The 24,396-nt window shown below is 36.0% G+C and overlaps 5 protein-coding genes across 6 annotated transcripts; 2 read left to right on the top strand and 3 right to left on the bottom strand.

Annotated features, from left to right (window-relative positions):
• The first annotated feature begins 80 nt into the window (after positions 1–80).
• Positions 81–2,949, top strand: LOC111808237 (U6 snRNA phosphodiesterase). Its single transcript, XM_023694103.1, has 6 exons — positions 81–358; positions 448–540; positions 1,362–1,608; positions 1,700–1,796; positions 2,517–2,582; positions 2,665–2,949. The coding sequence occupies exons 1-6, from the start codon at positions 178–180 to the stop codon at positions 2,860–2,862; spliced, it is 882 nt and encodes a 293-aa protein (XP_023549871.1). The 5' UTR covers positions 81–177; the 3' UTR covers positions 2,863–2,949.
• A 783-nt stretch (positions 2,950–3,732) lies between these two features.
• On the bottom strand, positions 3,733–8,675 carry LOC111809179 (protein ORANGE-GREEN, chloroplastic). 2 transcript variants are annotated; one of them, XM_023695560.1, is made up of 8 exons: positions 8,253–8,675; positions 7,544–7,658; positions 6,060–6,176; positions 5,865–5,951; positions 5,581–5,657; positions 4,661–4,788; positions 4,397–4,533; positions 3,733–4,055 (listed from the first exon to the last, which is right to left on the bottom strand). In XM_023695560.1, exons 1-8 carry the CDS (start codon positions 8,492–8,494, stop codon positions 3,978–3,980), a joined length of 981 nt encoding a protein of 326 aa, XP_023551328.1. In that variant the 5' UTR covers positions 8,495–8,675; the 3' UTR covers positions 3,733–3,977. The 2 variants fall into 2 exon arrangements, with proteins under 2 accessions (XP_023551328.1, XP_023551329.1); XM_023695561.1 differs by lacking the exon at positions 8,253–8,675 and adding an exon at positions 7,756–8,227.
• A 667-nt stretch (positions 8,676–9,342) lies between these two features.
• LOC111808856 (SWR1 complex subunit 2) lies at positions 9,343–15,405 on the top strand. The gene is made up of 12 exons (XM_023695062.1): positions 9,343–9,644; positions 9,782–9,851; positions 10,203–10,274; positions 10,360–10,403; positions 10,509–10,764; positions 11,809–11,884; positions 11,996–12,115; positions 12,208–12,276; positions 13,101–13,143; positions 13,582–13,647; positions 14,476–14,662; positions 14,760–15,405. Exons 1-11 carry the CDS (start codon positions 9,574–9,576, stop codon positions 14,660–14,662), a joined length of 1,074 nt encoding a protein of 357 aa, XP_023550830.1. The 5' UTR covers positions 9,343–9,573; the 3' UTR covers positions 14,760–15,405.
• A 344-nt stretch (positions 15,406–15,749) lies between these two features.
• LOC111808857 (60S ribosomal protein L13-3-like) lies at positions 15,750–17,496 on the bottom strand. Its single transcript, XM_023695063.1, has 5 exons — positions 17,442–17,496; positions 16,930–17,042; positions 16,679–16,812; positions 16,289–16,447; positions 15,750–16,201 (listed from the first exon to the last, which is right to left on the bottom strand). The coding sequence occupies exons 2-5, from the start codon at positions 17,033–17,035 to the stop codon at positions 15,980–15,982; spliced, it is 621 nt and encodes a 206-aa protein (XP_023550831.1). The 5' UTR covers positions 17,036–17,042; positions 17,442–17,496; the 3' UTR covers positions 15,750–15,979.
• A 1,093-nt stretch (positions 17,497–18,589) lies between these two features.
• On the bottom strand, positions 18,590–23,777 carry LOC111808251. The gene is made up of 8 exons (XM_023694121.1): positions 23,159–23,777; positions 22,094–22,233; positions 21,904–22,003; positions 21,667–21,765; positions 20,820–21,167; positions 20,371–20,463; positions 20,080–20,286; positions 18,590–19,133 (listed from the first exon to the last, which is right to left on the bottom strand). The coding sequence occupies exons 1-8, from the start codon at positions 23,555–23,557 to the stop codon at positions 18,870–18,872; spliced, it is 1,650 nt and encodes a 549-aa protein (XP_023549889.1). The 5' UTR covers positions 23,558–23,777; the 3' UTR covers positions 18,590–18,869.
• Positions 23,778–24,396: the final 619 nt, after the last annotated feature.

Raw genomic sequence — 24,396 nt, 5'->3', positions numbered from 1 at the left:
ATTGGGGAATGAGATGAGAATTGTAGAATTACTTGGGGAGGAAAACGAATATTTGAAACTATTTACTTTATACTGTTAATAGTTTTTTTGGGGGCAAATAAGAATATATGAAATCGTTTATTTCACGACGAATTCTCTCTTGCGCCACCGTCGTCGCTGCCGTTGACAGAGCAGAGGATGGAGGCTCTGATGGCTTCTTATGGCGGAAGCTCGTCGGATGAAGATGTGGATACAGTTTCCCCTTCATCAGCATCAGCATCAGCTTCGGCTTCACTACCTCAGCTCTCCGATGAGACTGAGAGTTTTTTACCTCTGCCTCCGCCGCCTCTTTCGCTTCTCGACTTTCCAAATTCCACCTGTAAAGCTCTTCTTCCTCCTTACATTTGCATTTTTCATTTTTTTACTATGTAGTTTTGCTCATCAGCTCTTTCACTATTTCTTGCTCAGCCGCTTTGGATGATTTACCAATCGGTCAGGCGGCTAGGGTTCGAAGCTTCCCTCACGTTCAAGGAAACTATGCCGTACACCTCTATATCCCAGGTGATTCCAGTATATCATCTTTCTATTGTATTCTTGATTTTTGGCATCCTGTTCGGTGGAAGCTTAGCTACGATTCTATTTATAGGGAACTCTTCTTTGGTTGATAATCAATTCATTATTAACTAGTAGATTGTTAGACTATAGATCGGAATCAATGTGTAACAATTATTTGTGTTGAAATATATGTTGATTTCATTTTGGTTTCTGCCTCTCAACCCTTCCTTGTGCAATCTTTAAACTTCATTCCCTTAGCTTGCTCTATTACCTCAAACATGAGTAGTAATGCTTATCACTTGCATGCATTTCAGTACGTCTGTAATTTTTCCTTTCATTGTACTTGTGGAATTTTGGAATTTCATGATGGAACCAACTAAGAAAATCAATAATATCTATGATAATGTTTCAACAATACCTACAAATGTCAGATAATGTCAAATTTTTACTGTTAGGTTTTTAAATCTTGAATTAAAACTTTCTCTACGCTTATTTCGTCAATAGCAACATTTTCACAAAATTTTGTGATCAATGTATCCTCAATCCTCTAAATGTTCATGTTTGATGAGGAAAAGCAGCTAAAGTAGATGCCTTGTTTAAAAATAAATATAAACATGTTTTTTTGGCATAAGTTTGTAGATTCCTTTTTAGTTTATTGATTCATAATCAAAACATTAAAAGAGATTCTAAACATCTACGGATTAAACATTCTTAAATGCATAGATCTAAATGATTGTTGCTATTTCTCATTTGTTCTGTGTTATACAACGACCTTTCACATAGATGCCCATGCCCGATTATAAATATTTGATTTTTCATGTTCTTAGTGTATATACCAACTAATGCAAGGAAGGAGGTGGCGTTGTTTCTGAAGAAACTTTCCAAACTTGTGCCTGCTCTCCATCTTGTTGATATTGACATTCCTTTAGACATTTTATGTAAAGATGACCACAAGCTTGAGCAAGCATTGGCCAGAGAATTTCACATAAGTTTGTCAAGAACAGTGCCAATCCGAGTACACCAGATCGACTCAATAGTGACAATGCTTCGCCAGAAGCTTCAGTCTCAAAGGCGGTAAGTTAAAACTCTCCATTTAGTTTGATTAGTACTTTTCAATTTGTTTTTGTATTCTACTTATGTCTTTGATTTTTTCCCCTTTAAACAGTTATTGGATTGATTTTAGTAAGTGGGAGACTTTTGTTAACGATGATCTCTCCCGAACCTTTTTGTCAATGGAAATTATTGCTGGAGGGCTAATGGAGGTGCGTCAGATTTGATGAATTCCCATTTCCATTTTCTTTGCATTTTTTTGGCGTAAAAGTATTTTTCTTCATTCTCAATTTTTTGACCAATCATATGGGAGCATCCACTTCTGCTAAAGTTTCTTTTCCCCTTATATTAGTTTCTATTAGATTACATAGTACAACTAGTCCAAAAACTCAACAAAATTAGGTTAGATTATAGTTAACTCTTTACCTCGCTTGCGGGTTTGATTTACGAGGCTGAGGCATGGACTGGAAGTTTTGAATTAGAATATAAGACAATGAACTTTATGTAGAATCTTGTAGGATGAGACAGTTGTTGTATGGAATTTTTTTTTTGAAGCTTTCCTAAATTAGATTAAGGCCAACATTATCAAATCCATACACACATATATGCATCCATGAACGTATATGTGTTTTGCATTCATGTTATCTAGACAACGAAATATTGGAAAATTAGGATTAAGTTGTCAACACCTCACGCGACAATAATTTGTTAAACTCTTATGTTTCTGTTATTTTCTTGACACTCTCTCATGTGATGTTTTGAAATTAAGACTTGTTTATAATTGTAGCTCAAGAACAAACTTGTTTGTCAGGCCATTTTTGTTTGAGATCTTTTGACATAGGTTATGATGATTTCCTGAGTCTTACATGGTTGAGATTGATAATATTACATGAACAAAGAGTGATTCTTTTTTTTTTTTTAATTGGTTACAGATCAGAAAACATATCCAAGTTGTTAATGAGGTTTATAAGCTCCACAATCTTCCTGAATTTTACAAGGTTAGTTGCATTAATCTTTTTTTCTTTCGATCTTTATCCATCTTATATTGAAGAAGATGAACTTCTGGACTCTATTTTGTAGGAAGGAAGACCACATATATCTCTTGCCTGGGCATTAGGTGACCTTAGTAAATTATTGAGTCAATCAGTTCATGATGAAATGAAAAAGTCCATGGTTAAGGAAAAATCGAAGCGATGTATTTTCACCGCCAAATTCAATGGGATTGAATGTAAGATTGGTAAAAAAATGTTTAAAATATGTAAATTTCCTGATGAATAAGATGATATTCGTGAATTTGTAGAAGTATCCTATTGCTACTTTTATCATCTTTAATGATCTTTATTTGTGAAAGCATCATTTCTAGGATTTTTAGGTTGTATGCAGACTAAATTTGATATGAATCTGTAGAATGGTTATCTTTAGTATTATCTTAGGCTATATGCCTCGTCTACAACCCTTTCGTGTACCGAGAGTGCATCGTTGTCTTCTCTTGACTGATTGACATAGAATTTTCGTAGACGACACTATGATAATCACTTAAGTGTATTCAAAATTATGACCATCCTTTTTTTTGCAATAATGTATCGCGTGTCACTATGGCACAGGCACAACGATGACCATCCTTTCTTTGTCACACCTAGGTTTGACCTTTTCAGCTCTAACGCTTAATTGAGGCAAGAACCTCGAGTATAGGTTGTTGGATGAAAGTTTCATATTGGCTAATTTAGGGAGAATACTATCTCTATTGGTACGAGGCCTTTTAAGAAAGCCTAAAACAAAGCAATGAGAGCTTATGTTCAGAGTGGACAATGAGCTTATGTTCAGAGTGGACAATATCATACTATTGTGGAGAGTCGTGTTCGTTTAACATAAGTACCATGTTCTTGTAACTTTTGTTTGAACTTCTTTGCCAAAGGATAACCTCACTTGTAACTTATTTTTGTATCATGACATCTCTAGTATAAAATGATGTAAACTGCTAGATTTAACGGTATACAGCCTAGATAGGCATTTACGCCCAAATTGACATTTTATCCCCCTTATTGCATCCCAATCTAACTCAAAGCAACTCAATCCAATCCAAATCTAAATTAAATTTCATCCCAACCATAACTGTATATGCATATAGTTCAATTATCGGCCTCAGCATTAGATTCAATGAACCATTAATCAAAACTTGAGAAATTTCCCTAGAAGGTACAGTTATAACATCCAGACCAATGCTCAATCCAACATGAAATATAGCTCGGATACAGTTACATCGTACAAAAAGGTAAGGGATTACATTTCTCTATCCCTTCAAGGAGTGTGAAGTCCTCCGCACACAAAGTTCTGATGCATATATAGATATATACATACATACACATATATATTTGACTATGCAAAACCGAAGTCTAATCAAAGGGGTCTATTCGTGGGTCGTGTTCGCTTGCCATTGCCATACCAGTGCAAAGGCATGTAGGGCACATAACCTACAAAATAGAATTTGGAGTTAGAAAGCTAGCTTCTCCCTTTTCCCTCCTTCACGATGTTCATTGATCTAAATAAAATGGTGGAAAGTCCCTCAATCCCACAAAACTTTTGGGTATAGAACTGATGAAATTTAGCCATAACCTTTCAACTCTAATATTTTAGTCTTTTAAATTTTATTAAAACAATAATAACTTACTATATGAACAAATATTTAAAACTATTGGTTAAATGTTGGATAATGGATTTCCATCACCATTCAAGGTTTCTTTCTATATTCACAGCTTCTTGTAACTAACCTCAAAGATGGTGAAAGTATAAGTAGTAGTTCAAGAAATCATACCTTTCCCGACCCCGAACAATTTTGGCATCTTTCAGTCTTTGGTGGCGACAAGGGCTGATCTCCACCACTTAAGGTTGATACTGGCTGGGTCAGCACAAGAGCTCCCGTGTTTGAGCAGCGAGCGCAGGCCAAGTATCCTGGTCCAATTACAAATGTACATCCCGAAGATTGAGAATGAAACTTCAACAAAAATAATTATGAACAATGTCTTCAATCAAGTTAGGAACTCTAGTTTGTGCACTAAAACAAGTGCTCAAGCCATACCAGTGCCAAGACAGTATTTACATCTTTTATGCTCCTGTTGCTTTACATTGTTTGCTTCAACAACCATTAGCGCCGAGATCACCCCGACTGCTCCTCCGGAGAAAGATGCCACGATCGGATCAACCTGACTGCACTTTGTCACAGGAAACATATGAACATATGAATTTAAAACTTGCATGAAGAGAAGCAATTAAACATTAATGCCACTGATCTGAATTCCAAAGTGGGCAATTCTTACAAACATTAAAATTTTTTAGCAGTTTACTTGCACACAAACTGCATAATCCACATACACTAAGTAGAAATAGGACTCAAGATCCTCAGTATGAGATTCTAACTGCAACGTCTTGAGTAATGAAAGAACACAACAAAGAGCATATCAAATCTTATAATCAACCATAAAATAACCCCTTGCCAAAGGAAAATACAGACAATTAATCATTATAAGAAATTTTGAGTACCAAAAGTTTAAAATCCTACGAAGGTTGTTGATCCACTCAATTTTGGAAGTTTCCTTTTTATTTATTTATTGGAAAGAAAACATGAGAAATTCACGATGGCAGCTGAACTAACATAATAATCTAAGAAATCTGTAACATGCTATATCCATTCCCTGTACAGACTAATAATTTCAAATTTATGCATATTAATTGAATCTCAACAAATTTTAATGGAGCCTTTATAAAAAATAAATCAAAAAATTCAGAGCAAGGATTAAAATATCCGTTAATACAACGATACATCTTTGAATCAGAGAGTTCGATGTCGATATTTAGTATTAGCTGATATCTTTGACACATATATGAAGTAAAGACAACTCATTGCAGAAATATTTGTCGATATATCTGCAAAATCAAAATTTCAATATCGATATCGACATGGATATTTTAATCTTTGATTAAGAGAGAGTATTAGCTCACCTTAGTTGCATTGGAAGATTCATACTACGGATAAAATCTACATATGATGTGCCTCCTAGTCCCAGCTTCAGCTCAAGCTTAAATGTAAGAGAAAAGATGAAGGAAACATTAGTCCGTTCCAAATTTGAAAAGAAACTTACATGATGTAATCAGACTGCTTATTGCCCCTAATGGACAAGATGACTCATCAAACGTGTTTTATATAAAACAGGTAAGATCGCATTAGAAACATCCAGAGGCACTAAAGGAGTATACAGAGGACAATAGGGTGGCAAATAGATTACCGTGGGTGCTAATAGGCCTCCAAATAGCACTATGCCAATAATTAGAGAAGAACATGTAACATAGTAGAGCTTCAGATTCGCTGAAGTCTGCAAGTATAGTAGCATGTTTATATGGTGATCAACAAGTAGTTGAAAAGAAAGAACTTCAGATGATATGGCTTAGCGAAAAAATTACAGATGGGGAATAAAGCATACCAGGGGGGGTAAAAATGGAATGAATGATGGAAAATTGGGTAGTTCGTTTTCTCGCTCTTCCTTTGAAATTCCAAGTTCAGCATTTTTTATTCTCTGCTGTATCCTCAGCCGACGAACCTACAAAGATTGGAGCATTTCCAAAAAAATATGAAGGGGAAGGAGAACCAACATATTTTGATTTCAAACACTAGAATGAAAATGGGGAGCATCAAAACATTTGTCCAAAGTTTTTACCCGATAGTACTCACCATGTCACGAGATATGCATATGCCATGGTGTGGCTCAATTAGACCGTGAGGCCCAAGAGTGTGGTAGAGAGGCAATACCATGCCCCTCTATAGTACATATAAGACATATTTGACCCATGCACATCAAGGTGGTGAGTCATACACCAATGTGGAGCATCTATCTGATGTCCAATTGACACCAAGCTTGATGAGTATACATCTTTCACTTATACGGACTTAACTCTATAGCCGCTTGTCAAAACGATAGAACTGATTTACATTATTGCTTCTATTCTTGCTTACACCTTAACTTGACAATCTTACCTAATCTTCTTGGTGTGTTAGATGATGCACCGTCATCCTCGATCGCATCATGACACTTCTCTCTTAACCTTTGACATGACTCAACAAACGGCACTTGCATACCAACACTTTTCTTGTCCACAACATGGGAGACACAACTTACTCTCTCTCTTTTAGAGTGGATGAGATACCTAACACCTCATTGCATTTGGAGTCAAAAAGTGACTCAAGATGCCTTTAGAGTTCAAGAGTGGGCTGATCCAACTTCAAAACGCTCCCTCTCCACTGTTCTAAAATCCTACTTGTTTTTAATAATCTCGTATTCAGCATGCCATAAACAGAAACTAAACAAGAAACCTCAAAATTTGTCTGGCACTTTTTTTGGGGGACAAGAAATAATTTCATCGATAGTACGAAAAAAATTGTTTGCCATTAAGAAAATCATTTCCTAATTGGACTTGTAAACAATAGACCAATTGACAAGATGATGTTCTCTATCTTTATCCACAACATCCCACATAAACAATTTAGATATTTTTGGCTGAAAATTAACAGAAAGGCAGTCTAAGAGTAATAAGACTGAATTAACTACTCAGAATTCAAGACTGAAAATTGGTTAATGCAAAATCTAGTGGAGGATTAAAACTATATAAGTAATGTCAGCCTACATAATATGTATACCTTTTGCATCAATAAATTCAGATTGTTTAGGTTCAACAGAAACTAATTTTTGAATTTTAGAACAACAATGAAGGAATCAGAACCCAAGCTGTTTAAACAATAATACTAATACCTAGCACCGCCCCCTAGATGAACGCCTTAGGTTTTTTCAAGCTATTGAAATTTTGGACACATCTAAATACTTCAAAATTCAAATCCATGAATAATCAAATAAAGGCAATCAGTTCATGAGAATAGTTTATACTACCACGCAAAATGTCCACTAATTCTGACCTCTTCCATATGCAAGAAAATTTTGTTCCGACGACTTCGAATGTTCTCTTGAATTTCTTGCAGTTCCATTTTTGCAAAACCTTCAACTGTTTCAGGTCCCTCTATGATACAAAAGCTGCATAAAAATCATGTTATGTTAAAATTTAACGTTCAGATAAAATATTCCTAATTGTCAACAAGAAAACCGAAGAGATAATACTACGAATACAAACTTCCTACTGCCATGAACGTGACAACATCTAAGAAACAATTCCTCGAACATGCCCAGCTCCACATATACTTAGGGCTCAGAAAGGGTCCCAATACCAGTGCAAATCCCTAAGATAAGAACTTATGGTATTTGCAATACTGATTTGAAGCAAATTCTTCAAATCATGAGAACACAAACGACCAGTCACTCCAGCCCAAGCGTTCACTCAGAGTGCGAGCATTTTCCCCTTCCTGCTTTGCTAGACAATTACGCCACACACTTCCACGCAGTGAATTGACAACTTGCGAAAATAAACTGACTCGAAGTAGTCGGCGCATTTTCAAGTAGCAGTGCTCAAAAAGTAAAAGACACGAGAAATTATCCAGCCATTTTACAATTTCATCATATGAACCAACATAAAACACCGCAAATGAACAATTATATCACTTCCTAGAGGTTGCCTCAAAGTGCTTCAACAACAACCAGATACAGAGCTACCACAAGCAAGAATTGACCTACCTGGCAGAATTTTTATCAGAAGGATCAGATTCTATAGACGGAGCAAAAGAAGAAGAAGAAGAAGAAGAGTCGGCCGAATCCGAGGCCATGGATTGGCATCGCCACCTTGAGCTCAATTTCTGCCGCTTTTTAACAAAACTCAACCTGAAAGTCAAACCAGTGCTCCAACAGTAATCGATTCGAAAACTGCGAGGTCGAATCGAGTGATTGATTGGATACGAAGCCACCAAAACACGATCCATAGGAAACACAAGAGAAGAAGCAAATCGTTCAATATTTGTTGGGATTCTCGTTGATTCTAATGCGAATTTCTGCAACTACCGGGGAAAAAATTCTGAGAAACCGAAGAACTGAGCAAGCGTTGTGTGCCACGTAGAAGAATGATATTCTCTCTCTCTCTCTCTCTCTTCTGTTTCTTTCTTCATATTTCAAATAGGAAGAAGAAAATGATATAATTATTTAATTATATCATTTTTTTTCTTTAAAAAATGAATAATTTTTGTGGTTGCTTTAGAAAATATCGATTTTAAAGGATAAAATGAAAACGACCAAATTGTTTTTTTTTTTTAATTATTTATTCCTATGAAATTTTGTTTGTATTTTCTAAATTTTTAGAATTATGGTTTTTTTTTTCATATTTTAATTTATTTTCAAAACTTTAATTTAAATTTAATTAAACCATATTCGAATCTCGAACTAGTAAATAGTGCTGTCTTTTATATTTTTATATTTTTATTTTAAAAAAGAAAAATAATAATTATCGAAAAAAACTTTTTTTTTTATTATTATTTCTAAAATTTGGTTTGGTTCTGAAAATATGGATAGAAAATAAATAAATTTACATATTAAAATATTATTTATAAACATTTTTAAAATTAATTTTTGTATTTATGGAATGCGTAAATTTTAGAAAATGTTCATATAAATGACGTAATAAATATAAAATTGAAATTTCAATTACCATTCATTTAAAATTTAGACTTATTAAATAGTGGATAAACTTCTCCGATGACACGTGCACATGCGCCAAAGTGAGTGTATATATATATATATATATATCAAGTCATTTGTGGAAAGACCTAGAGGGAAACTGGAGGTCTGGAATCGGATCGAGCAAAATTTCCCGCCCTTCTTTGTTACGTTACTGTTCAAACACATCGATTGAAGTTATAATCATTATACGATTCGAGTTCTGGAGCTCAGAGAATTATTGTAATCGGCTCTCGCATTTTGGCCATTGGTGCCCGGCTGTGGTTTCTCTAAATCTTCAACTTCGATTTCCTGCATTACTTTTGTTGGTTTTTTTTTTTTTTTTTTGGTCATGGATTCCTCGAAAGAAGAGGATGCTTCCGTTTTTCTTGATCGTTCTTCACGGTTGACTAGAGGAAAGAGGTACTGGACTACTTGCCTATCTTCTATTATTATTATTATTTTCCTTGGAGATGGATTTGATTGTGAATTGGCAACGAACTGATGCAAGATGTTTCGAATTGATGTATTTATGAATGGGGTGTTTTTATTGGTTACAGGATGACCAAGTTGCTTGATGATGAGCTTGAAGAAGACGAGCTGTTTTGGAATCAGGATGCACTTAAAGAGGTATTTTTAATGTAATCCAACTTTTTTTTTTTCTTCTATAGGAACGATATGATTGATCACGTATATTTGCTTTTCGGGGGTTACTAGTAAAATCGTGATTATAGTTATGCAATGTGTTCTTCTGTTTCTCCATCATTTCTCATACGCGAGATTAATGTTCAAATTTGAAAATTTCACTGAAACTGATCCTGTACACATCCACTTAGATGTAGTTACACAGTTGGATTTCCGTATTACAACGCCATGGTCTGGATGTCCTCCGTTAGATTGCTGCAATGTGTTCACTCAATTGTGAATTTTGAATGAAACAAATATCCTTTCTGAACGTATCATCTTCAAAATTCGTTACAGGATGAGGTTGATGACGAATATGAAGAAGAACCTGAGGTTGCTGATGAATTTGATAGTGATTTCAATGAAGATGTGAGTTCTGTTTCAGTTCCTTTTCACGACTTATTCTGGTCAACCATAAACTGTTTTTCATAACATGGCTACTTTTTATGAACAGGAGTCTGAACCAGAGGAAGAAGCCGAGAATGAAGCAGATGAGAGGTTTTCTCTTCTCTGAAGTGCTTGGATGTTGGATATAGATATATTTGTATTTTCTGTTTTAAAATTGANTTTTTTTTTTTTTTTTTTTTTTTTTTTTCTTTCTAGAACACAAACGAAAAAGCGATTAATATTTCCCGGAAAGACACCTTCTAAGAACAAGAATAAAAAGAGAGTTGTTTCTAAAATTGAGAAATCTTCCAAAGATGAAGCATCGACCGATCAATCTACGCCTCCTGAACATCATGATACTCCAGATGATACTGAAGTTGAGAGAACGGTGAGGAAATCCACTAGAACTTCAGTTATTGTTAGGCAAGCTGAGAGGGATGCTATTCGTGCAGCTTTGCAAGCCACTATGAAGGTGAGTCCTGAATACTTGAGACTTTTCATTTGTAGGATGTAGACCAAACTGTTGTTTGTTAGAGTAGTTTGGGTTTTTCTTGAAGGCAGTTTCTTGATTGAATATGGTGATGCTATTATGATGTGGAAACTTCTATTTGGGTTCACATATCCTTCAACTACTTGAAACTTATTTGTCATCCTATAAATTATGTAGTCATTTATTGTGCTATGTCAGACCATTCATTTGAATCTATAGATCCATTCTGTGTTTAAGAGATGAGGTGAAATAAAAAATAAAAAAAAAAAAAACTGCAGAAATAACTTTTAAAAAAACGAAAATTTTAAGACAGAAGCTTCTGAGTTCTATTTAGTTTGTTTTGGAGTAACTTTGAATTTTATGACACGCAAAATTTGGTTCTCCATTTGTTTGTTTGGTTTTAATGGTGTTTGGGTATGTAAAAAGAAAACTTTTTTTTTTGGTTGGATAATGTATTCTCCTAAAAGAGTTACTGGACTGGTTTTACTATTTTGATGTCAGGTCGTAAGGTCTAGAACTGCTGCTCTTCGTACAAGTGAATATCTTTTTTTTTTTTAGAGATAAGACAACTGACAGTGTATTCAGGAGAGTAAGAAATCAGTATGGTAAATAAGATGTCCACCAATTTTGTTAATAAAAACTTCATTTTTCAATAACTATTAAAGGGAATGCACCTTATAGAAGTGAGAAATCTAGCATCTAGCTAACTTCCAGATGCCTTCTAAATGTTTAGTTTTTTCCTTGAAGATGGATGCTTTGCTTTCCTCTAATCCAAATCTTCTATACGCAAGCCTTAACATCCATATCAAATGAATTCATTGTCCTATTTGTGTGGTTCTAATTATTAATCGCACATTTTTTCCTGCTTTCTCAAAAAGTTCCTTTCCTGCTTCCTCAAAAGTTCATTTCCTGCTTCTTTTCCTTCAATGTTCAATTTTGTTCTAGTGTTTCCATCAAACAATTTTGTCAAAATGACTGTTTTTAGTATTAGATATGAGTGAGACTGTATTCTTTCGTGTCCACCAGCCAATCAAGAGGAAAAATCCAGGTGAGGAGAAGAAGATGAGTCAGGAAGACATGCTTCTTGAAGCCGCTCAAACAGGTGAAACTGATGGTTAACGTTTTCTGTTGTAAGTTGCAACACTGGGTGGATACTTGAATGTATCTTCTCTTTTTTTTTCTTGAATTAATATTTTAACCTTCCATATTCAAGAAATCATGAACTTGAGGAATTTGGAGCGTGTTTTGGCAAGGGAAGAAGAAGTCAAAAAGAGAGCAATTGTACAGAAAGCTGTGTACAATGGTCCACGGATACAATATTTGTCAAGAAATGGTACCATCTGAAGTGTGACTGAAAATTGTGTTCTTTCAGAAATGACCTTATCCATGTTCGGAATTAAGTTATATTGGTGTATTTTGTTGCAGGTTGCTCATATCTAGAGTTCAGTAAAGGATCGTCATTTCAGGCAGAGCTTTCAACCACATCAGTTCCATGTAATTAATTACTTGTACATAATCATCCACCCAATATTTTCTTGAACAAGAAATCTCCTAGACTAATACTCAACTATACAAACACCAAAAGGAGACAAAAGGAAAATAAAGTGCATAATTAATGGAAGGTAAAAGGAGAACAAAAGGAATAATCGATGAAAGATAAATACTTCCTAATTCATACAAATACAGATGCTTCTATAAATTCTCAAAACTGTTTTGTTACAAATCTTGAAATAATAGCCTTCATTGCATATTTTTGTTACAATGAATCCCCAAAACACTGTTAGCTCAGCAAAATTTGGCCAGCGTCCTACTTCCTTGTGTTTACAGGATCTCTTTCAGTCTTCCAAATTTGTTTCCTGTTAGAAAGGAAAAGAAAATGGATCTTGTTCTTATCAGTACCTTGTCCCCTAAATTGAAGTGCCCTCTCGTCCATCGGTTCCTCTCTTTCAGAAACTTCTCAAATTTTCAAGAGTAGGACTTCTTATGAGAAAAACTGTTATTTCCTCTTTACTAAAGTATTAAAACAATGAGTTAAAAAAATGGATCTGATTTACTTCCGAGAGCTATTGTCCCTTGGAATGTGCCTTTAAGGTATCAAATTCATTCCATTAAGTTTTTAGTTCTTTTCCTCTTCCTTTGTATTTGAAGAATATGCAGGTTCTGATCTTGCTTGATCTGTTTCATCTGTAATGCTTATAATTATTGGTTACTTATCCCAGGAAAAGAAAAAGAAAAACATTGAGATTATCTAGTATGCTATTTTGCACTGTAAAAAAGTTCAGAACCTAAGTATATTTCTCTTCCATTTTTCTTTCTAGATCCAGAGAAAGCCGTATGTGTGATTACAGGTTTGCCTGCGAGGTAAGATCTCATTGCCAACTAATGTTTGGTTCTTGTTCTCGTGTGCCTGAGAGATAGTTTAAATGATTGTTCTTATGTTCTTTTAATCTAAAAAAATGATCCTTCAAGTGCTTCATGAAATACCACAACGTTTTTTGTTAGACCGGTTCAATTGTTCGCAATCTAAAGGCAACATGGTTCAATTCCTTAAAATTTAGGCTATGATGGAAACTGGAGAGATCAGAAAAGGTTATATCATAGTTCTTTTAAATAGTAAAGTGCATGAGGTGCAATCCTCGGAGCTTTAACACAGGGCAGAAAGAGGGTTACCTTATGCTACTTAAGAAGCTTTTAACTCTGCAGGGTATTGCTCCTAAGAACTGTACTGAAGTATAGTATCAAGAATTTGACAATTCTGCAATTATTACTCTCTTGTAATTACTGCCTTTTATGCTGCAGGTATCGTGACCCAAAAACAGGGTTGCCTTATGCAACGAAAGAAGCTTTTAAGTCAATCCGTGAACGGTACAGTTCTTCTTTGCTTAATTTTTGGGTTTTGATTTCTTCATTATATTATAGCTAAGTTTGTATACCTCCCACTTCACTTCATTTTCTTTAAGCCTTTTTAATTCTTCTTAAAAAAATTATTCACTACATTATTATGCCAATATTGTGTATAACCGAGACATGAAAACGTTGGATAGAGGGTGACTGATGATAGAAGTTTAGAAAAGACTGTCAATTCATTTTTGCCTGCTACATCATCAATTTCCGATGCTCCATTATGGTGTCGCTGGTATCGGCATTTCCCTAAGTTTATGTACATCCAGGAACGAAACCTATTTGACTTACAGATCAAACATAATTACAAGTCATTTATAACCATACCCTTAATGAGCGTACATCAATTCTCTTCCTCATAAGAAGAAAACTCGAATTTTAAATCAGGCTCATCAAGAGGGTAATAAGTGGCCAAAGTATAAAACAGTATAGACATTTGTGATTTTGGGATTAGCTCAATGACAGGAACACTAAGTTGTACTCTTTTGAGTACCCAAAATGGCCCAATGATCTTCTTCTTAAGTTATTATAGAGCATGGAATCTGTGCTTTTAATAGATGGTAGTTCAGAGTCTTGGTAACTGGTAACCTGTTTCCTCTTGGTGTCTCTGTGAACATGGCAATTCAGAGGTTAATATTATGAAAAAAGTGAAAGAGTTGCTCAACTCTTCCAATTATCTGCACTGAATTGTAGAGTAGAAGGTCTTTAAGACTCCTGCTTTACTGGATTATCTCAAATTGAGCGTTTTCCTTCAATCAGTATAGTAGCTCACTAATTGTTGATATGATGCAGATTTGCGGATGATGGTATGGGAGCCAAGGAAATGGACATGGGATATTTATTTGCTTCTCTTTCTGGTAAAGGGTTTTCAGCAAGGCGGAAGAGATCAACACCGCAAAATAAAAATGAAATTTCCTACTTGCGCCCCTTCTCTCGTTTTCGCCAAATTCCAGCATTTGATTCTGATCTTTCCGATTAGGTAATATAGTAAACTCTCTTATGGCTAATTTTTGTATTGTCTATTCCGCCATTCCATGTTCATGAACTAATATCATTATTATTTTGAATAACCATAGTTTGTTGTTCTGGATGAGCGGGAAGGGAGAGGATACAGTATTTTGATCTCGATACTGAAATAGGCGCGTCCATGAAGACATTGACTCTGGTTACCTTGGGATTTTCCTAATAGGGTTTCACGTCAAGAGAATTTCAGAACTTTATGCCTGCAGTTTTAGGCGTCTTTTTGGGCTTGCACTTTGTGGTGTTAGCAGTTCTTACAACAGTTCACCATCTCTATTCTTTAGCTGACCCTTGTTCTGCTACCATTGCAAGGCAGGTTCTTAAGACATGGCCATCTATTGGACGAAATGTTCTTGACAGAGCTTTCAGATGTGTTCTTGATGAATCGGTATTTTCGGGGTAAATTGTTGCGCCCTACAGCCATTCTTGAGGAGTGACTTTCTCAAATACTGTTCTTTTCATACTGGATTGCGTTGGTGGTTAGATTTTGTATCCAATTGTCTGTAATCGTGTTAAGGTGCCATTGTCATGGATTCTGATAATTAGGAAGAATCACGAGTAAATTGTTTCATAGCGACTTTCATTAGAAAAAATGTGTTCTGATTTTTTCAGAGACTAGAGGGGCTGCGAGAAATGAGTGTAAAAGGAATATTGATGAAGCTAATGAGGATGAAGCAAGCAAAGCTAGAAGAATTGATTGATCGAGTCATGTAGGATCCCTGCACTTCCACTTGACACTTAACCTACCGTGATGATAAACAGCTCATCTTGCCATGACCTTCTTTTGAATTCTCAACTTTTGTTGCTCCATCCCCGCAGGGGTAAAGAACCCATCACTATCTCAGCCATACTATCGGAGGCTCTGGAGAAGTCGGAATATGCGAGTCTGCTAATTAAAGTTTTTGATTTCTCCTAATTAAGCAGTCACTTCTCTTGTAAGTACAAAGCCTAAAATGGGCACTTCTAAAGTATAGGTACAAAAATTAAACAGCTTACAGTTTGGAACCAAAATGGTATTTAAAAACAAAAACATATGAGCCAAGAGATGATCATCTAAAAAATGCATATGAATAAGAAATCAGAAGAGGCAACATCTATGAAATCTGCGTTATGTTTGACATTGCATAAAAACAGATCTCTAATCATTTCAAAATTGAACTCATAACTCAGGTTTGCACATAAGGGAAAAAAAGGATACTAAATTTAAAGGCCAAACACTATAGCGATTTGAATTTCAACGGATAACATATGGGCACAGTTAAAAACTTGAAACCATTTACTTCTTCTCTTCCTTCTCTGCCTCGGCAGCCCTCTTCAACCGAGCACCGACATGGCGGGCATTCGTTCTCTCGATACGAATCTTGTCATAAGCCTTGAAGGATTTCAAGTCTTCTGTGATCTTCACAAGCTCAACTGATGGCTTCTCAAGTCCAATAGACATGTAAGGGCCCTGGACCTGTGTGGCAGTTGCTAGTTCCTCAGGAGTAGAGTCGCCAGCCTACAACAACAGATAATGTAAATGAATCAGAGACGAGGCATTAACAAATGAATTGTATTGCTTTGGCAGTAGGAGCATGGAGGCTACCTTGAACTTGCGGGCACGTCGTGGGAAAACGACCACCTTGGCCTTATAAGTCTTCAACCTCTGTACATTAGCTTGAAGACTCTCCAAGGAACGATTTCTGCGACGATGATCGACTGCAATACCGATTGTTGGTGCATATTTCTTCGGAATTCCAGCTGCCTGGTTTTATGAAAAATTTGTCAATCATCTTGATGGGTAGCAACCAATGAATGATCTCTATAGAATCCAAACAATATCATTAAACTTGCAAACGTGTTCTTGAATATTACTTACTCTAGTACACTCTAAAAAAGATAAACATTCATAAACATTCACAACCGTATAGATGTAAACTGAGTTAAATATGCTCAAATCATCGAAAAAACTCCAAAATCTGAAAAATAATCCCACCTTCAACTCTTCCAAAGAGAAGCCTCTACCAGCCCTCACTTTCATGTTATACTTCAACGTTTGTCCATGAACAATAGGCCGAAGAGGTCCAGCAGTCGGCCTAGGGAAATTCTTCACAGCCTTTTCTTGACGGGCTAGTGATGATTTACAGAAAGAACAATCAAAATCTGTTAGAACAATACAATACAATACAATACAATACAATACAATATATAGCCATGGATGACCTAGCAGAAAACACAGGGCCTCACCATTCCTTCTCCTTGTTTTGCGAGCAGGCTGGTTGAACCAAGTTCTGACATAATTTTGCCAGTGCTTCCTAAAGTGCCCACTAGGGATAACATTGTTATGCTTCATGGCTTACCTAAGTATTCCAAACAAAAGAAAGAATCTTCATTTATGTTATGTATGTCACGAAAATTGGTTGCAGATAAACTTCGTTAATACACTGACATACATATATATCAAACTTAGTTGGAAGTAAAACCCTAACCAGAAACGATCGGAAAAATAAAACCAAATCCCTCGAAGAAACACCACAATCGGACACGATGTCGCCACAATTCGTAGAACACCAAGAAAATAACGAAAGAATAAAAGGAAACCCAATGATCCTAATAAACAGCTTGAGAAGAACTGATAAATAGGGAACTAAAACCCTAATCTAACATTGCATAGTATTCCGAAAACGAAGATCAAATTAAAGTCAGCAGATGAACGTAACAAAGAGGAAATTGAAATTGAAATTGAAATGAAAATGAACCTTGTTCTTTTCCTCTCTGCGCCCCCTTCTGCGATTCCAATCCTTCGTTCCAAATTTGGCTGCTAAAATTTGATATATAGCGGCCATTGACAAAAGCCCTAGGGATTCCCCTTCCGGTTCTGTTGGACCGGGTTGATAATNTTTTTTTTTTTTTTTTTTTTTTTTTTTTTTTTTTTTTTTTTTTTTTTTTTTTTTTTTTTTTTTAATCTAAGGATTAATTTGATTTAATTGAAAATTTAGGTTAATCGAATCATCTCAGCAAGTTTAGCAGCAAGCGGACTGTTAGCTAGCGTGTATCACCTTACGAGAATCGAGTATGGTATAGATCAACTAGAAGAGGTATGCATAAAAGTATTTGCCGCAAGGATAAATTCTAAAATTCCATCTATTTTCTGGGTTTGAAAAAGTGCCGATTTTCCAGTAAGATAATCTTATGATAGGGTGGCCACGTATAAAGTGCATCTTAATGCCTGAAAGTTGGGTAGGTATTTTCCAGTAAGATAATCTTATGATAGGGTGGCCACGAATAAAGTGCATCTTAATGCCTGAAAGTTGGGTAGGTACCTTACGGATTATAGGTTTGGGTAGGTACCAGGTACCCTTACGTAAGGATTATTTTGGTAATTTCACTGAAATCAATTAAGTTAAATTACCAATCCGGGTCATTATGTATGAGTTAAGGTTCGTTTAGTTTCTCTAGTTTGGGTTTATTTAGGTCCTAACCCGACCATGATTCTATGATTTTCAATATAGTCTCTTGATGTAGGTTTCACGTCATTTCATTTCCTATTCGCGCAACAAAAACACATAGATCCTATTTAATAACGACTTGGTTTTTAGTGCTTGAAAATTAGTTTATTCTCTAGTCCCTCCTCTTGGAAATACAACAACCCGATTGAAAATCTGCTATGCACGTAAAAGTTAAGCTCAAGAACACCCGTCTTTCGACATTTTAAAAGAACAAAGGAGATAACATGAAAGAGCAGAGGAAATGTATTTATAAAAAAAAAAAAAAATTAATCGAGTAATTTAATAATTAAATTCTAAACTTATAATCTCGCTTTTAAATTCATTTCTTTAATTCAAAATTTAATGTATAAGAAAACCCATTTAAAATTTCACCATAAAAATATATACTTAAAAATAAATAAATAAACAAATAATAATAATAATAATAATAAAGGAAAAGGGTCCATTTGTTAAATGTTGTGTGCATAATATTTCCTTCTCTCTTATTGATTTCGCAGCATCCAGCGCTAATACAGAGTATACCAAAAATAGCACAAAATTCAATGTCACTCTTTTGTATATAAAGAAAATTGGTTGTTGGCTAATAGTTACTTCTTCAATCAACCAACTCAATGAAATTTGAATAAAAAGAAAGTTAAAGGCATGTACCTCATGACCTTGCATTTGGTAGCTCCAACTCTATAAACCTGGAATCGATTCGAGGTTGTACTTCTGAGACCGAGCAGCTTTGACTTCCTCGCTATCTTCCACATTTGGTTTCTTCATCGTGTCGAGTGTGTTTATATAAGAGTGCGAAACATCTGGACTGGCAGATATGCTAGAGTTGCTGATTCTGCTCGCGAGGAATCGACGAATCAGACCTCGGAGGAATGGAGCCATGGTATCTGGCTCATATTCTAAGTAATACATGAGTCCTCCCATACAAATTGAGAACAGGAAGACCTGACTCATATTACCAAAACAAAGGAAAATTGTTAGAAATTTAACAGAACATCATAGGTATCAGGTTGTTTACAATCCTAATACACTGTAGAGATTTTGTAGAACTCCTCCACACAAATATAGAAACTATTTCCGAAGCGAGTTCACTAGATCCAGGCTGACACGCTGCTAATCTCTCTCGAGGATCGACATACGTCGGCAATTAATTAGATTTCAAGCATGACATTGTCAGTTATTCTAGGCCATTAACATACGAGGAAGTATATTGCTGGATGGTATGATTATTTTGTTTGGAATCACGACTCACCATAATGGTATGATATTGTCCACTTTGAGAATAAGCTCTAGTGGTTTTGCTTTGGGCTTCCCCAAAAAGCCTCATACCAATGGAGATAGTATTCCTTACTTATAAACTCATGATCTTCCACTAAATTAACCAATGTGAGACTCACTCCCAATAATCCTCAACATATTTAAGATAGAATCACAGAAATACTTGTTTCTCAGGAATGCTCAAAGTGGTTTTGCTTTGGGCTTCCCCAAAAAGCCTCATACCAATGGAGATAGTATTCCTTACTTATAAACTCATGATCTTCCACTAAATTAACCAATGTGAGACTCACTCCCAATAATCCTCAACATATTTAAGATAGAATCACAGAAATACTTGTTTCTCAGGAATGCTCAAAGTGGTTTTGCTTTGGGCTTCCCCAAAAAGCCTCATACCAATGGAGGTAGTATTCCTTACTTATAAACTCATGATCTTCCACTAAATTAACCAATGTGAGATTCACTCCCAATAATCCTCAACATATTTATGATTAGATAGAATCACAGAAATACTTGTTTCTCAGGAATAAGAACATAGATGTGAGTAACTGATGCGCACTCCAAACAGTTAACTTTTAAGTTTTAACAATTACATTTGATTTTGAAGTAATCATACCTCAGCGTTTTTTATGTTTGGAACCAGGTGGCGGTTGACCAAAATATACCACCAAGAATCAGCTGCACGCGGAAGAACATAGAGAGCTAGTTCAGATCGTCTTCCCTTCTTCTCTAAAAGAACTGAAAGGGCAGATATTCCACCGGCAACCCAATATACGAGTTTGTGGTCTTTGGTTGCAACTTTCCTATGCAAACAAATGACCGCCTAGCATCATCTCAAATACTTCAGAACGTTATCTTACAGATTTCAACTGATATTAACGTGAATACAGATCAGAAAAACATTGACCTGAAAAATCCCAACAAAGGCAGACAAAAAACTTGTCGAGCGAACTGCACCTTTGACAGCAAGCCAACAGGTACGACCCGGAGCATCCATGAACTGCAAAAGCATGAATTATGATATCTAGAAACGAGAACTTAATGGAAAAAAAAAATCTCAGCAAAAAATACAGGGGATAACAACCATCTAATCATTTTAGTAAAAGATAAGAATCTTCTTAATATATATATATATATATATAACTATGCACGTATCAAATAATAAGAGGCTTTTGTAACTACATGGTTTTTGTACATCTTTCTCATGTACGTGTCATAGTTTTAATGGAAAGACCTCTGTTTCCTAGTGAAGGAAAAAGAAGGGAAACTACCAATTCTAAACAATGGCAGCTCTAACCAAGGAACACAATTTTGGTGGGCCAATCCTGGTAGAAGAAAATTTTAGGGAGAACTTACTTTCTGCAGGTGCAAAACAACGAATGGTACAAATGTCAAAGAGAAGTAAAGAGGAAATGTCTTCTTGAATGTGGCTGATGCTGCCTGCGTATTGTGAGCCATGCACGAATTCGTGTCCGGATGGATTATACTACATGGAATAATGGAGGGAAATTCATCTAGATTTCCATAGCCAGATTTCTGCCTATCTGACAAGTAAGAAGAAAGTGAAGCACCATCCACAGGATGGCCTCTACAAATATCTCGTACAGCCTTGTAGACAGGTTCCGCAACTGGCCCTGTAATCTGAATGAAGTCCCGATATGCTTTTGGCAAGCTCTCCGGACGCATTACAAAGGAATACATAACCTGTAACAAATAGTTAATCACGAGTATGAGGTTATCACAATTATATAAATTCTATGCCAGAAACATCATAAGGGCAGAGATGAATCCCATAGTTCTTTTAATCAAGAAATAGAAATTCCCGCAAATCAACCATAGAAGCTTACAAAAACAGCACCAGTAGTGTTGGAGGGACTAGGAGATATACATATACTATACATATAGATAGATAGATATTTGGTTGATATAAAAGAGACCTTTTACTGAGAAAATGGGAAACACAAAGGTTACACAAAAAGATAGACCAGCATCAACAAGGGCCAACAAAGGAAGTAGAATTAAAAGAGGCCTAACTGTTGATGATTCAAACGGGAGTAATAGTAATACAAATAATGTAAAAGCCAAAAACCTAAGTGGAAACCATCTGCACGAGTACTATCACATGAAAAAAAAAAATTATTCCTCCCCATTCAAATGCTCCACAAAAAATAGAAAGCAGAGAACCCATACAGCTTTAAACTACCTGTGCACATGCCATGGCAAAAAGAAGAGAATCACCATGTCTCCAGTGACTTCCCCAGAAGTGGAACTTGTTCTTGGATTTTGCAGAATTATAGGCACACTAATTTTAAGAAGAAAATGAAGGAAGTAAAAAGAAATACCTAGTCAGATAGAATTATAAAGATAAAATAAAGATATAGAGCCAAAGAAAAGGGAGAAAGAAAACTACATCTCAACGGCAAACTTGTGTGCTTTGTACCTGAGCAAGTCTAGCCATAAGATATAAAGCAAGAGTACGCCTCCGATTTGAGCCATCTAATGCTAAAACAGACAGACCAGCCACTGAACCTGCTAAAATTCTGCTCATCATCCATTAAAAAGAAGAAAATGAAACACAAACAGAATCATGAAGACGTGAAAGTTGATGCTACAATGGATTGGAGACTTACACATTTAACGATGTCTCTTTCTTTCTACACTTTCTTAGCAAGCATCTAAGGGCATGATAAGACCCAGTAAAACCACCAAAGAGCAAACCAACACGACATGCCTCTTCTCTCACTATCAAGTCTTTCTCTGAGACAAGTTGCTACAAAAAAGTGTTCGGGAGGAAAAATCTAATCAAGTACATGAAACAAATGGAGAGAACAATATATCCTCAAAGAACTAATTTATTAAATAGATGTGAGAGGCAGCAGAAAGTTAAACACATTACATAAAGATTAACCTTCCAAGTTTTGGCCCTCTAGTATGAAAGCGCTACCTTTCTTTTAACTTCCATCACCACTCCTATCTTGTTATACTTATCTATCAAAAAAGCATAACTTTCCCACCTCTTTAAGAATTTTCGTACTTCTAAATAGCTCGAGCCAATTTATAAAGGCGTCACAAAAAATGAGATATAACGTCTCTTTCGTACTCAAAAAGTCTAGCTCGACTTTTACAGGGCATTGTTAGGGGGAAAAAAGAAAGTGCAGAGAATTCATAGAAGAGAGCACCATTGTTGTAAGATGTTCTTTCATTTGAAAAAAAATGAACCAATACAAATACATAACTACGCGGTCAGACATAAATCACTGGTGGGGAAAAAGAAGTTAAATCCTAATATGGAAAAAAAATGTAGGTAAACAAATGACAACCCTCTTTACTTCAATCTTGATTGTTCCTATTGGAAATATTCTTTTAATCCCTGAAAAATTCATCCCATTTCGTTTTCACTCACCTCCAATTGAAACTCATTCCCAATAAATATGGTGAAGAATACAATTCAACGAAAAAGAGCTATAATAATCTCCATCAAATGCATTAACCTAAACAAACAGTCACATAGCAGCCATAAGAAACAACTATATTGATCATGAAAACAATAATCAAGGGAGAAAACTGTATGGTGACGTGAATCCAACAATCTTTTCGAACCCTGATTCAAAACTTCAATCGGCGATCTCACAAAACAATAAGGAATACCGGAATCAACAATTTAAAAAATACGAATGACATCAAACAAAACGAACCTTGAGATCAAGAATAGAGGAATAGGACTGCCTCCGCGCGAGCTTGAAAGCACGGAGAAGTATACCAATTCCAACTCTAACACCATAAGAGAGAAGGAAGGTCTGACAGAGGTTACCAATGGCATTAGCCACACAAGAGGACTCGTAAGCAGCATGTTCACAAGGCGGGGGTTGCTCCCGGGTCTGATGATGATGAGATCCACATGCCGCTACTTTCCGCTGCCTCCGTTGAAGCTCCTCAATAGCTTCCCGGAGCTGGTCCTCCGCCTCACGGAGACGGTTCTCGGCCTCCGAATTCTGGATGCTGCTGGTGCTCCTGTTCAGAGACGGCGATGAGGGAGAGGAAAAGGGGGGGAAAGAGGAAGAGGAAGAGGAAGAGTAAGAAGAAGAGGATGACATTTTGCGATGTGGAGAAAGGGAAATGGGGGCATCTGAGGAAGAGAGAAGGAGGAATTACGAGAGATCGGAGATGGAGGAGAGGGATGCGAAGGAAGATGAGAAAGAGAACGGTGGAAATGGTGGAAATGGTGGAAATGGCGGAAACTAAGCCATTGGTGGTTGAGGAAGACGAGGAAGAAGGATCCGTTTGACAGTTGGGGGGAAAAGGCAGGAGAGAAGGCTTAGACGGGGGCTCTCTATACTATCTTATCACCCACTTCATAAATGGCACGTTACAAAAAGAAAACGGTGGTCAAAATGAACAATATCTGTTAATTTAGTAACGGATATTAATTTAGTAATTTAGTATACGTTTTGTGCCACCGTGGGCTAATGATATGTTTTAAAATCGTGAGGCTGACGGTGATATATAACAGATCAAAATGAATAATGTTTGTTTACGGTGGGTTAGTATACGTTTTGTGACACCGTGGGCTAATGGTGATACGTTTTAAAATCGTGAGGCTATCTGTTAATTTAGTAACGGATATTAATTTAGTAATTTAGTATACGTTTTGTGACACCGTGGGCTAATGATATGTTTTAAAATCGTGAGGCTGACGGTGATATACGGTGGGTTAGTATACGTTTTGTGACACCGTGGGCTAATGGTGATACGTTTTAAAATCGTGAGGCTATCTGTTAATTTAGTAACGGATATTAATTTAGTAATTTAGTATACGTTTTGTGACACCGTGGGCTAATGATATGTTTTAAAATCGTGAGGCTGACGGTGATATACGGTGGGTTAGTATACGTTTTGTGACACCGTGGGCTAATGGTGATACGTTTTAAAATCG

This window comes from Cucurbita pepo, chromosome LG13, assembly GCF_002806865.2.
Source record: "Cucurbita pepo subsp. pepo cultivar mu-cu-16 chromosome LG13, ASM280686v2, whole genome shotgun sequence".
NCBI lineage: Eukaryota > Viridiplantae > Streptophyta > Magnoliopsida > Cucurbitales > Cucurbitaceae > Cucurbita > Cucurbita pepo.
Note: the sequence above shows the minus strand (reverse complement) of the source record. Positions and strands in the feature narration are given on the sequence as shown.